Source organism: Rhododendron vialii, chromosome 3a (assembly GCF_030253575.1).
Source record: "Rhododendron vialii isolate Sample 1 chromosome 3a, ASM3025357v1".
Lineage (NCBI taxonomy): Eukaryota > Viridiplantae > Streptophyta > Magnoliopsida > Ericales > Ericaceae > Rhododendron > Rhododendron vialii.
Window position 1 is genome coordinate 18,066,610 of NC_080559.1, and position 14,970 is coordinate 18,081,579.

The 14,970-nt window shown below is 40.1% G+C and overlaps 1 protein-coding gene and 1 long non-coding RNA gene across 2 annotated transcripts; both read right to left on the reverse strand.

Moving 5' to 3' along the window:
- Window positions 1-890: 890 nt before the first annotated feature.
- Window positions 891-2,825, reverse strand: LOC131321178 (uncharacterized). The gene has a single exon (XM_058352183.1). It carries the CDS (start codon window positions 2,823-2,825, stop codon window positions 891-893), a length of 1,935 nt encoding a protein of 644 aa, XP_058208166.1.
- Window positions 2,826-5,549: 2,724 nt separating this feature from the next.
- On the reverse strand, window positions 5,550-7,531 carry LOC131320846 (uncharacterized). The gene is made up of 2 exons (XR_009198371.1): window positions 6,915-7,531; window positions 5,550-5,803 (listed from the first exon to the last, which is right to left on the reverse strand). It is a non-coding gene; the product is annotated as an uncharacterized LOC131320846 (long non-coding RNA).
- Window positions 7,532-14,970: the final 7,439 nt, after the last annotated feature.

A 14,970-nucleotide genomic window follows, 5' to 3' on the forward strand; every position in this document is an offset into this window, starting at 1 on the left:
CATCCTCTAGATAGATGTGGTGGGAGCAAAGGGAGGCATCAATGCCTTTAATGTCGGCTATGGACCACCCAATAGCCTTAGAATGCTTCCTCAACTTAGCGAGTAATTGAAACTCTTGAAGTTCGGTGAGGGCAAAGGAGATCACCACCGGGTATGTTTGGCCATCGCCGAGGTAAGCATACTTGAGGGAGTCCGGTAGCGGCTTCAACTCAAGCTTCGGGGGTTCCACATAAGACGGAACGGCTTGCTTCTCAATTAGGGGTAACTCCTCAAATTTTGGAGTCCACGGGTTAATACCACACATCTCCTCCTCATCTAGCAAAGAACACAAGTACACGATCTCGGGGGCTTCGAGAAAATCGACCTCAGTGGAAGTAAGTGCTAGCTCCAACTCATCTTTGCAAATAAACTCACCAACGTGATCTTGAACAAGTGAGTCAATCATGCTAACTCCGCATACATCATCATCATCCCCCATTTGGCTACCAATGTGGAACATGTTGACTTGCATCTTCATGTTACCAAAACTCATATTAAGTCGGCCATCCCAGCAATGGATCACGACATATGAAGTTGCTAAGAACGGTCTCCCGAGAATAATTGGAATGGAGGCCTGAGCCGCCGGCACCAGACATGTGTCTAGAACCACGAAGTCAACCGGGTATACAAATTGATCAACTTGAACAAGCACATCTTCGACCATCCCCTTAGGCACTCGGATACTCCTATCCGCCAATTGTAAAGTCACCAAAGTTGGCTTCATTTATCCTAACCCAAGTTGTTCATATACCGAAAACGGCAATAGATTGACACTCGCGCCCAAATCAAGAAGAGCTTTTTCAACAACTCTACCCCCGATGGTGATGGATATCGTCGGGCACCCCGGATTATTATAACACCTTCTTTTGTACTTGGAGCTTGCGTTTATGAGTACACAAGTCCTTCAAAAATTTAGCATAGGACGGAATCTGTTTGATAGCATCCAGCAAGGGAAGTTTGACGGTCACTTGCTTAAGCACATCATAAATATCAGTATTCAAATTTGGCTTAGCCGGCGTCTTTAGTCGGTTAGGATATGAGGCGGAAACGGTGAAAGCTGATGGAACACCAACTTCCTTGGCTTTTCCCTTCTCTTCTTCTGTAGGAGCTGGTTTGCGAGATTCCCCATTTGGCGTTGTTGGCTTCAATGGTGCCGAAAACGGTAGTAAACTTGGCGTCACCGGTGGCTCCACTTGAGCATTATCCACGGTCTTCCCACTCCTTAAAGAAATAATGGCCTTGGCTTGCTCGGGGAAAGTCATCGAAGAACTACCAAGCACATTTTGACCTTGAGGGTTTGCCAAAGGTTTAGTAGGAAGTTTCCCTTTCTCTTGTTGTAAAATGCCAATTGACGTAGTCAACTTGCCCATTTGATTCCGTATATCGTTCAAAGCTTGAGTGGTTTGCTCGTTGGTGGTAGATTGCATTTGACAAAACGCGTTCATGGTGTCCTCCAAAGATCTCCGTGGAGGCGATGCTTGCTGTGGCTGAAACTGGTGCTGCCCTTGAAATTGACCCGGTGGTAAAAATCCTGGCAGGCCTTGAGGTGCAGGGAACCATGGTGGACCTTGAAATTGCGGTTGCCGCCAAGTCTGATTTTGATTAGGAGGAGGAGCTTGAACAGTTGACAAAGTGTCTACTTCATTCTGATTACCCCAACGGAAAGCTGGATTGGACCGCAACCTCGGATTGTAAGTATTGGAATATGGATCCCAACGATGATTCAAAGCACAAACTTCTTCAGTGGGAAGTTGACTATAATGGTGTTGAAGGGCGGGAATGGTATGGCAATTGCCAGTTGAATGGCCCACAGTCTCACAAATGACACACACTTCTTCCACTTGGCGAACCTCCTTCACTTCCTTCACTTCTTTCACTTGGACCGAATCTAGCTTCATTTTGTCCAACTTTAATGATAACTCGTCCAACCTTGTCTCAAGTCCATTATGCTCGCTCACCGAAAACTTACCGGAGCCTCCCGGATCTTGATTTCTCATTGCTTGGTCACTCGGATCAATGTATTGCCAAGTTTGAGCCCTCTCCGCCAAAGCGTCTAAGAACTCCCAAGCGGCATCGGGATCCTTCCCCATAAAGTCACCGCTCCCCATAGTATCAAGAAGCTGCTTGGACTCCCCATCACAACCCAAATAGAAATAATTAATTACCAAGTACATGGGGATATTATGGTGTGGGACAGCTGCAAGTAAATCCTTATACCGTTCCCAATACTTGTAGAAGACCTCCCCATCTTTTTGCTTGAAATTTTGAATTTGATCCATGAGAAGCATGGTTCGGCTAACCGGGAAGAACTTGAAGGTGAAAACATCCTGGACGTCAGCCCAAGTTAGCAAGGATCGAGGCTTCAAGGAATGGAACCACTGCTTGGCCTTGTCTTTGAGCGAGAAAGGGAATAACTTAAGGCGAGCTTGATCTAGTTGTCCCGGCCCTGTCACAAAAGTGCTAACAATGGTCTCAAATTCCCGAATGTGAACATAAGGATCCTCAAGTTCACGCCCTCGAAATTCTGATATAACTCGGTGATATTCTGGTTTGAAAGCGAACGCATTAGCGGCAGTGCAATTTGGAATAGCAATCGGGGACACATGCAAAGTACGAGCCGGAGTTAAGTAATCATGCAAAGTACGAGTCGGTGGTTCTGCCATTGGCCTTGACAGAGGTGATAACTCACGCGGGTTAGAATACGATTGAATAATACTACGAGTCCGTGGAGGAGAAGCAGACCTATGCAGCCGATTGGAAAAAGGGCTACGATAGATGTTGAGCATATAACCTGCACACGTTAGTCAAACAGACTAGAGGGGCTATGCCGCCGCCTCATTCTCAAACAGTCTCGTGGGGTTATGCCACCGCCACGGCTATATAAAACCAATAAAAATAGTAAAAAGGCAATTGATGCTCAAATTAGCTTCGTTAAACCTCAAGTCGAATTGGAGGCTCAGTTAGAGGTATTCGCTAAGTTGAGTTCAATACACACAAAAGGAAAATTAAATGGAGTACTTACAATGGTTTGTCAATCCTCCAAATAAGCTTATAATAAGAATTCCCCGGCAACGGCGCCAAAAATGCTTAACCTCCAAACCTCACCTTCAAATAAGGTTGAGAAAAACCCCAAGCGTAGGGCTAGGTCGTCGTTAGCATAATAAACCGGTAAGACCGGGATCGTACCACAGGGAATTCGAAGATAGCTTAATCGGATTGAAGGTTTTATATGATGGTTTTCGGCGTTTAAGACGGCCAACTTTTGGTTTTTCTTTAAACGATGGAAAACTAAGGCAAAAGACTAGAAAAGAGTTTTATGAACTAAAAGAGGCAAGTCTAGGGATCGTCTAACCCTTGACTTAGGCCGTTACCGGTTCTCATTATAACTCAAGCGTGAGCACGCGGAGGCGAGAATCACGACCGCGTGCTCATGCCCGGAGAATTTAGCTTTAAAGACTACGTTTATTGAAAGATGTGATTAAACGGAGGCGAACCAACTTGTTTTTAACATTTATCGAACACATAGGAGGCCACGAGCCCTCGGTAAGTTGCTTGCCAAGATCGCTTGACTAAACACCTTACCAAGGAGTTAACACCCCTTGTTTAGACCAAGAATGAAAGTTAAGCTCTATTCCGAAAATCATGTTTTTAAGCCCGGTGGTTTGATAACCAAATAACGACCCTAGTCCTCGGGGAAGAGTATATCCCGAGACTTAACCAAGTAACTACTCACTCATAGCTAAAGCACAAACGAAAGCATAAGAATGTGACATGATTTTCTAACCGATAGAATCGAAAACAAACTAGATTTTATAAAGGATCTAGTCCGTACTAACAACTTTAATAAACGAGAAAAGAACAAACGACAAATACCTTAAGTAGTTCTTGAGGAAATTAACACAAAAGCTTGAGAGTCTTTAATGGAGTTTCTAGAAAAATAAAAGACTTAAAGTGAAAAATGACAAGAGAGTAAAAAAGAGAGAGGGATGAGCTATTTATACAAGAAGACCCCTGCCTCTCTTCCAGAAATCCGGAAAATATCCTGAAGGTAGGAAATATCCCAAAAGTAGAAAGTCCAAAAAGCAGAAAATATCTTCAGAACAACACCCGTATCGATTCGGCAGAAACACTCGTATCGATACCAGTTCTTCACGGAATCCCATTGCTCTGATCCAATTATGTATCGATACGGCTACTTTTCCCGTATCAATACCGACTACTTTTCTGCCAGCATCCCAAGCTGTGGACTTGGCTTGGCACCCGACAATCCCCTTACAACGATGGCCCTCCAGATGCCTTCTAAACAACGCCAGCCTTGCCCAGCGCCACGTCCAGTGCTTGGGAAAATTCATGGCATCAAAAGGCAGCAAAACATGCCGGACTACCTGAAATGCTTAAGAAAATGCCTTACGAGGAAACTTATATACAAGCTACTAATTAACACGAATTAACCAACAAAACCGGGACTTAGTGCACCAAATACAAATGATATTGGGTGCTTATCATTCAACAAATTGAGCTTTAGTTGAAGTTATAGCTCTAACTATGAAAAGTCACAATGACAAAGGTGATTTTAAGAAGAGTCATGAGAGATTGAAAAACAACGGGAGGTTAGAATACAATCAATCAGAGAAAGAGGATTAAGATGAATAATCGTCAATAGCTCTTCCGTCCCCCTTAAAACAAAAATAAAACCTCCCTCGTCAAAATTCAATCTTCGTTTCTCTTATAGCAATTGATAGTGATGCAAAGGGCGGTAGTCGATCCATGCCCAAAATGAAGTCAAAATCTATCATTCCTATGATCCAAAGGTCGTGAGTCAAACATAGGCTTGAGATTCTTAACGTCTATGATCGCTGTTGAATCTTATGATAATCTTGTTCCTTGGCTAGCTTGTATGGACAAAGGTTGAGGCAAGTCATGATAGTTGACGAGATACGTCGTATCCCAGGTTACGCTCGGGGTTCCCCGCTTCAGGCTAAGGAAGGCTGGGGTCCTTACTGACTTCATAGGTGTCTGAAATTACCTTCTTAGCAATTGGGCTTCAAACAGAGTTTACGTTAGCGTTATTAAAGATTTGGTTGCTTAGATCACATCTCTCTAATGGTTGACTTCTCCCTGGATCGAGTAAGACGCCAAGTAATGCAATCACCATCTTATCGGATGTTGGTTATTCCCAGCAACTCTAGAATTCGCTAAAACTATGATTCCATCGTTGTTAAGGAAACCCCTTCTAGAATTCGCTACTAACATATATTTATATGCTACTCTCAGAATAGATTATCATATAGTAGTTAAGATAAAAGACAAGTTAAGCGCTTAACTACTCACGATAACACTCTTGAAAAGTGACTTACCCAATCTACCCAATGCCGAGGGTTTGAACCTAAAGCTTTGATACCATTTGTAAAGCCCCGAAAATTCAAAGGTATTATTAAAACATTGAAAAGAAATTTCCAAAAATAATTTTCATTTTCCAGGCTTTAAAATTTCCAAGGACAATTTTCCCCAAGAGAAATTCATAGATTTACTACGTCATTGTTCCAAAAGCCCGTGTCACCATATTACAACCATATCAAATTTAATTTAAGTTTTTGAATCTGTCAAAATATTACAATTCCCAATAGACCAGGAAGCTCTCAAAATTAAGTCCATTTAAATTAGTCAGAGTAATTAAGAGGAAGGAATTCAGAGTCGACAATCTCTTCCTTGGTCTTCATCAAATCATTCCTTGCCTACGCCCCTTCTATTCCGTCTTCAATACCTGGCGTTCGAGTTACCAGAGTAACATAGTACCGTGAGCGATGACGCTCAGTAGCCAAAACCCATAACTTACAAGCAATATGATATATCATTGAAATGAACTAAAAAATAACATAAAAAGAGAACAAATACAGTAACTTTTCTTTCATTACTATCCTTCAACCTATGTGAGATCTCGGATCTTATCCACAAATCAGTAACTACCCATAACCTCCGGCATAAGGCACTAGTGTGATCCGACTCTCCTTTTCCATATCCGGATGAAATATACCTAAGTTATGTACTCGGGTATCCCATCCGCGACCATAAGCTTGGATAAAACTTCACCGGATGCGCATGCGAGCACAGCTAGCCCGGGTTGTAATACAAGCACAATACCTCTCTTATGACCCATCCCAACATCCGAGAGCCGATCACCACCATGTTGTACCCAGGGTTCGTAAGTCAAACAACATCCACAATTTCACCACCAATCAACCTCCAACAGTACATTACCATGGGTTCCATGCTCGGAATCATAATCATAGCCTCTCACTTTATTTCATTTTCCCTTAACCCTATTTCAACGTCTAAAATGATAAGTCCGCACATCGCAACCAACCCCAAGAACCTATTTGTCCACTACAAGTACAACAAAATAGCAAGCAATTCAACATTTCAATGAAACATGCTAACAACATTTAATTGTGCGATAAAAATAACTAATCATGCATTTGAAATTATTAAAAAGATAATATGATTCCTCTTGTTTTTCCTTTTCCTTTACGGACCAAAAATCTAAGTGTACTCTAAATCATTTAGGAGTGTTGACGGTATTATAATAATTCACATTTGCTACAGAAACTAGGATCAAACCAAGACTTATTAACCTCGAGCTTAAAATATCATTTTCTTAGTACGCAAGGGTGGATTTACAAGCAAACTAACTACAAGGGACTAAACCGTAATTATTTCACAATCAATTTCCAATTTCCGGTGGCTGTTCACGTCGGAAAAATCAGTGAGTTTCGCCCGGACTCGACCAGCGACTCGGGTTCGATTATTTTCACACCGTAACCCCAAAATTATTATATAAACGCGATATATATGTAGGGAGGTGAGTTCCAAATTACCTCTTGTCTGGTGAACGGTTTTCAAAGAGGTTCGGTGGCGGATCGGAGCGACGGCGGTCCCGGTAGGTGGTGATGATGAGCGCGGCTGTGGGGTGATGTTCTCGGTGGTGGTTTGCTCCGGTTTGTTTGAGGATGAGCGGCGGCTGGAGGTGGTCCGGTTGTGAGGAGGAGGAGGTGACTACGGTGGTGGGAGGTGGTAATGGTGGTTCGGTTGGAAGAGGTGGTGAGAAGCGGCGGGAGGGTGTTCAGGGGTGGAGGGTGGAGGTGGCGGTGCTGATGGTGACCGGAGGTGGTGGTGATGGCGAGAGGTGGCGTCCGGTTGCGGTGGAGATGATGTACGGAGTACGGTGGTGAGATGGGAGATGGAGGAACGGTGGCTGCCTTAAAATTCGATTTCGTTTTGTGATCCTGGGGTCACGATAGATGACATGGCTTCAATCCATCGAGAAGATAGATGTGTATGTACCATGTAGAGAGAGAGAGAGATGAGAGAGAAGTAACAGTAGAAAGATAGGAAGCTTGCTTTTCCTTCTTCTTTTCAACATCTTTTCTTCCACTTCAAAATACTCATTGAAACCCAGCAGCACTCTTTCACGCGCTTCTTAAGACTTTTTCTTTTTTTTTGACAAAAGGCTTCTTAAGACTGAACGAGGGACAAGAAAAGGTTTGAGGGGTATAAAAGTCTTTTTCTTTTCCGTGATAAGCTAATCCTAGAATGGGAGGTGAGAGAAGCTAACACCTTGGAGAGAGATAAGCTCTCCTCCTCTTCCCTTCTCCCACCAACAAACACCTTTCTTTCTTGTCTCATTCTCTTATCCTCCCAACAAACAAGTCATTTAGAGCTTGTTTGGATGGGAGCTATCAAAGGAGTATTAGTAATACCCCCTCCTAAGTCCATAGGTGTAACGCCCCTAATTTTAGGTACGTTAAATAGACAATTTTATTGAAACTTCAAAATAGAATCTGGCTCATTATTACATCACAACCTCCATAAGAGTACTTGCATTACAAAAGGGAGGGAACTAGGGTTCCTAACTACGGTTCCGCCTGCTCCTCCATTCTAGCTAACTCTTCAGCTCCAAAGGCCTCCAAAGTGTATAGCTCACTTTGATCATCTACAAAGTCTGACACATTATACCAGCGTCGCCACTAGTATAATATGTCAGGGTCACCAAAGGTAATACCATGAGCTACAAGAGCTCAATAGAATAATCCATATCCACTAACCCTTTAACTTACACATATTAGATCATAATATTAACAATTTCCACGAAGTACATGCATATCTAACAAAAACAGTTAACAATGACACATCCACATTCGCTAATCAACTATCGTTGGTGTCCATGATTTCTGAGTTCCTCCTACGCAACATTTCATAGACCGTATCACTGGTTTCACCTTTCATTTACCAAATCAATTTCCAAAATCGTTTTAACACACCCAACCTCAGTTCTGCCGTTCCGGTCTCCCGAGTATCCTCACAATGGTTCCGCCGCACCCGGTTCCCATTGGCACACAAAATCTGCATTGGCTCTTCTTCGCGGATAACCAAGCCATATTACCAATGAGGCTACCACGACCGGCCCCATTGGCAATCTTTACAATGGGCTACCAAGTCCGGCCACATTGTGGTTTTCACAATCCATGCAACGGGCTACCAAGTCCGGCCACATTACGGTTTCAAAACATGTCTTGTCATTAACACACCCTAGGTGCCATGTTTCTACTTTCTTGATTTCTGTATCTCGTTTTCATGCAACGACTCCGCGGTAGGTTTTTTTACATACGCAATCATAAATCATTCATTGTAATCTTGAAACTAAACTAGCAAGATCATCCAACTCCATATTAATCATCATGCTCAAACCACAACTTAAAGCATAACGCCACATGTACGGACGCCTTTGGAGTGAAAATCACTTATGCTTTACAACAAGACAAGTAATGCAAGCAATTCATGTATCCATGCTCATAACCATTCTAAAGATTAAAATACGAAAACTTCTACCAAACAATAAAGTCTTATCTTTCGAAAATCGTTCTTTCTTCCTTTGTGGGGAGTTCAAAACAACATATGTTTATTAGAGTAAAAGTCGATTATTCCAACATGCTCATACTTCCATTAGCGAAAATAAGTTTGTTAACTATCATGCATTCCAAACCTTATAGGTGATAGATAACCTTATATGCTTAAAGAAAACGGTTAGGGACATTCTATGTATACTTAGAGATAGTGAGTATGGAAAAATCTACCGTTCTTCTTGGCGGTGGTACGGCTATGGAAAAAAATAAGTACGTCGGACGGAGTAACTTCCTACGGTGAGCTTCCAGTAGCTTCGAAAGAGAAAGGCTTCTCTCGAAACTAGATCTTGACTAAACTACTTAAATTTTTTGGATCGAAAGGGTGGTCGAGTGGTAGTTTAGTGGCGGCTTTGGATGAGTTTCAAGAAGAACTTCAAGAAAAACTCAAGAACACCAAGAACAAGAAAGAACAAAGTAAGAACTCAAAAATTTCTAGAGAGAGAAGTTGAAAGGTTGGAAGGTGTGAGTTGAATGGTGAGAATGGGGTGCTATTTATAGCAAAATTCTTGGCTTCCATTGGCAAGACTACTTCTATTATCCAAAAGATAAAATTTTTCATAGTAATTATTGTCCAATAAATCCTTCCAAGCTTGTCATGCCTTCCATGACTTGTCTTTTCTACTTTAGGCCATAAATTAGGTTATTATAAAGGTTTTTTAGTCTAGTACTAGGAATGGCTTGCTTGGAAGAAAGATCAAAAAAAAGTCTAGAATAGGTTGTCATGTAGTACTTAGGAAGATTTGATGAAAGAAAGAATGGATGGTTCAAAGATTGGGTTGGTAAGTGTGTGTGTGTGTGTGTGTGTGTGTGTGTATTATATATATAAGTACACTTTAAGTACTCTGTGATCTAGTCTAGGAAGGAGTAAGGCTTTCAAGTGTCAATCTAGAGAAGATATGGTCAAGATTCTTAGAAATAAAATAAGCTAAGAAGTACTTATATCTATGTATAACCATATATGTGTACCTAAAAATCTTAGTATAATATCTTTGGAGGTCAATGGCAAGTCTAGGTTTTCTATTATCCATGGGGTAAAAATTCCCCTAATATTTATTATCCAATGGGCAAAGGTTAGGAGTATGGTCTAGAATTCCTTAGAAATATAATAATGGCTATGAGGTACATATTCCTATATATAAATATATAGGTGTACTTAGCAAATCTAGGAAAAATAACTTTATAAGGTACATGTACCTATATATAAGGTTATTTGTGTACCTAGAAAATCTAGGAAATTGACTTACTTAACCCAAGGGATAAAATTTTTCCTAGTAATTATTGACCCAAGGGTAAAGAAAGAGAAGAAAAAAAATAAAAGTATAACTTAGAAGATATAATGATTTTCTAGTCTAGGGTTGGAAAGGTTCACAATGCTCAAAGATGGTCAAAATAGTCCATCTAGGGTTAGGGAATTATAACTCGGTGAATTGGTAGTTTAGTTCCTTCAACTAATCGGTTGGAAGCTAATTCTACTTGCCAAGTAGGATTTCTAGCCAAAATATATAATTTAAAGATTTTATTTTACTTATTAGGAAAATATACAAGTGCTTCTATAAGCATACTTGTTTTTAGAAAATGACTAGATTGTTTGGTGCGAAAAGATATAATTTTATAAGTCTCAAATCTAATTATGAAGAATTATTATAAATTAAAAAGGAATTTCAAAAGCAATCCAAGTAATTAATATAAAATTTAAATATTTAACGAAATTTTTATTTACCAAAAATCAGGGTCGTTACAATAGACCCATGGTTAAGCCATGGTTTGGGAACATATTTTGCTCAGGGAATTAGCTAAGTCTCGGATTTTCTTGTACCCCCTAATACCTCTGGCGAGGGGATTATTTATGAGGAGGTTCTGGGGTGTTATTACATAATACCCCCAGATAAATACCCCATTTCTTTTCCATTTCAACTATAAAATAATTTTATCCCTCATCCAAATCAAGTATTATTTAATCCTCCAGTCACATCAATATGGGTCCTCCTTAATACATAATACATCCTTAATATCTTATCCCCCTTCATAACTAATATCTCCAATTCTTATCCCGCATCCAAACGGGCCCTTAGTGATATGGTTCAACTAGCATGATTAAGACCCGAGTTCAAGCCCAAGTGGTATTGGGAGAGGTCTCATGTTCAAGTTAATGGAGTAACATTGGCTTGCTATATAGTAACGTTAATAACTAACCCACTAACACTACCACTGTGGAAAAAAAGGGGTAGAAAACTAGGTATGATTTTTGCATAAAATTGTACTTGATTGAAAATTGATGGCTATATGAATGGTACATATTTGTGTAAGTTAAACTGAAATTTGATTTACACAAATATAATATCACTTGTTATCGTTGTGGCAAAAAAAAATTGAAATTTGAAAGGTTGTAATAGTTTATTGATGTCTAATCAAACTAATTTTTAGTAGGAAAAATTTCAAAATGACAACTGAACTTTGCACCAAATGTCACAGAGACACCTGAATTTAAGTTTATTTCAATTAAACACCTGTATTAACAAAATCCCCAAATTTAGACACCTAAACTTAAGTTTATTTTAATTAAACCCATGTACTAACAAAATCCCCAAATTTAGACCCCACCGTTATACTCCGTCCCAAAAATTGCAAAAATGGCATCTCCAACCCGTTTAAGTTGCCTCATTGCACATATTTTTTTTGCCCAAACTCAGTTCTTCTTTCTGCTCGGCATACTTCTAATGATGGGTTTCGCTTGAGTGTATCGTCCCCTATTGGAAACATGTGCAATGGGGCAACTTAAATGGGTTGGAGATGCCATATCAGCAATTTTTGGGACGGAGTATAACGGCGGGAGTCTAAATTTGGGGATTTTGTTAGTACAGGTGTTTAATTGAAATAAACTTAAGTTTAGGTGTCTAAATTTTGAGATTTTGTTAGTACATGTGTTTAATTGAAATAAACTTAAGTTCAGGTGTCTCTGTGACATTTGGTACAAAGTTCAGGTGCCATTTTGAAATTTATGAGCCTGATCCAATTAGATTCAAACGTTTTGAAGGGTGGGTGGATTGCAATCATAGGTTGGGTCTCTCTCTTTCTCTTGGTGTTGAATCTGCATTTAAATTACAAATCCCTTGTTTGGATGGTATCTTGAGGAAAAAAAAACCAACTCAAAAAACACTTATTACTCCTACTTCCAATCATTTCTCTCATTTCTCTTTCATCTATCAAATCATTATTCTCATTTCTCTCTCTTTATCTCTCTTCACTCATTACCTATATCTCTAATTATTACCTTATTTTCTCTCTACATTCATTACCCAAAAACCATGCAAACTCAAAAAATTTCAAAATGCCATCCACACAAAGCATAAATTCAAACAAAATCTGCATTTACATCTTTCATTTCAAGTGTGGATTGAGTTGAAACTTTTTGGTTTCTCTGTCTTTCCCATTAAAATGACTTTGACTTCACTGTCTCAATCTCTCCACCTTTTGAAAGTTCAAATATACTTCAGTACAATAAACTTAAAGCTTAGAATTACGGACAAGGTTGAGTAAGAACCCTTAAAAATTGGAGTATTTTCAGCCATAAAAATTTGAAAAAGCAACACAAAAAATTACTTAATTGAACATCAAAAATTCATAAAATGAAGCACAAATTTGTAAAAGGGGTGTGTTCTAATGAATACTTTTCCAGTTTTCCTAGAATTATAAGAATATGTGAGATCTGATTTTGCCATTGGGCCAAGCCTAGAAACTTATGGGTCTCAGACCCAGATTTACAACAACAGCTCAAAGACGAGCCAAGCCCAGCCCCACACCCTATCACCCTAATCCTAAACAGATTTGAATCAGTTGCCGGCGAACACCCAACAATCAGAGAAACTCTCCCTGTAGCCCAAATAATCTTTTTTTTAACAGCAAAAGAATTTCATTAATCTTTGAAATTATTACAAAGACTAATAGGACAAGGAGAACAACATCATATTCCTAACAAAGCTAAGAATAATCGTGTGCTCAGTCTGAGACCCAAACCCTCGATTGATAAGGAACCAACCAAAGAGACCCATTGGGACCTAAAGGGTTGAAGCCCATACAATGGTCAAGCCCAATCCCCAGAAACCAAAACCCTAAACCTATCTGACTGTCAATGCCACCCCAGAAGCAAAGCACTGCTGCCACCGTAACAACCACCACGTTACAGCACGGAGTTTTTTGTCGATTTATGCCTTTCCACGTAACTATTTGTCAAAATATACGTTTTTTCAAACTATTTTTAAAAATAGTTCAAAACGCACATTCAATGTGCATCACACATATCGGATGTGCATTATCCGCGCTGGCATATGCGAGCCGGGCCAGCTGGATATCCAGCGTGTATCACGCATATCCAATGTGCATGATGCATATTCCATATGCGTGATGCATATCCAATATGCGTCATGCATATTGAATGTGAGTGATGCATTATATGTATGAATGGATCAACAGTCATTGAAGTATCGAAATGGATTGACGATTTCATTCAGAAAAAAAAAATGGAGAGAGTTCTCGTAGAGGTGTCAATGTTGATGAATGGGACATGCGTTTTTTTGGCTCCCAAAGAGTGGAGAGTTCTCACAGCAAACGAAATTGAACGACCGGTGGAATATAACAGGGATACGTTGCACTTGCACCCCACTTAGTTGATGATATGGTTATTCGAGAATGCATATACAAAAGGCGTTAACCATGTAATTGTTTTTTTTTAGATTAATGTGACAACATGGTCAAGTGGCAGGTGTTAATTACAAATAATAACTATTTTGCATATGCTCGATATGTATTTTTTGGAACAATTAGTATTATTTTTAATGGGCATTGAAAACAAATAATTGTTGGCAACAATGAGACAAGTAAACTATAATGTGACCACAATCATAAATTACAAACATACTCGAAAGTTACAAACTACAAATTACGAATTTAAAAACAAAGATTTGAAATTTAAACAAGTACAAGACAACATAGCTCCATACATATGTAAATATCTTACTACTACCGATTACAAATTCGTTCCTGAACTTGACGCTTCTGCCCTGCTTCCGGAACATTTTCTTTGATTATGTCCTTCTTGTCCACACAATGTGCATGACTGTCTCTGTGATGGTTGGTGCTCAATCCAATCCATCTCATTCCTGAACCGTGTGATTTGGGGTCACCCTCTCCCCCGAATACGTTCTCGGTCTAGAATGATGGTTGGCCCAATGATTTCAGGCCAATACGCCTTGTCACGCGGGGGCCTAAATGGTTGAGAGGCATACATTTGTATAATTGATTTGAGTGACCAAACATCGCTGAAGTATTCGAAAGGGGAAGTTTTCATGAACATGCACGTCGCAAGCACATGCGAGCACGGCATCTTCCATTGTTGAAACTTGTTGCAACTGCACGTACGATTGATCATGTCAACTGAATGCCTGTGATTTCCTTTATATGGGCTCGTCCGATTCATTGGAGTCTGCACCTCGTAAGTTTGTGCCGCGCGGTCAAACTCAATGACCTGGTGGCTTGATGCCTTATTCCTCCAGTGTTTGTACTTTTTTATGGCAAACGTGCTCCAGTTTCCCCCCGTCTCAATTTTTTTTCGTGCTTCTACGGCTCTGTCATTGAAATAGTTCACGCTTTTGTAGAATGTCATCATAACCGTTCCCATTATTGGCAGGTGCCTAGCTTCTTTTAGGACCCCATTCAAGCTCTCTGAGATGTTTGTTGTTTCCGATCCGTAACGCCTACCTCCATCATGCGCGAATGACCATTTCTTTAAAACCAAATCCTCCGTTAGTTCCTTGTATACCTATTCGTTGTCGCCGAACTTTTTAGTCTTTTCAAGCTGTGCTTTAAACTTTCGTTTTTGGATTTCCATGGCCGTAACTTTTACTTGGTTGCCCACAATTTTGTTGAACCTCCTCATATAGTTTGCCCCAATGTGACGGGCACAATAACGATGATA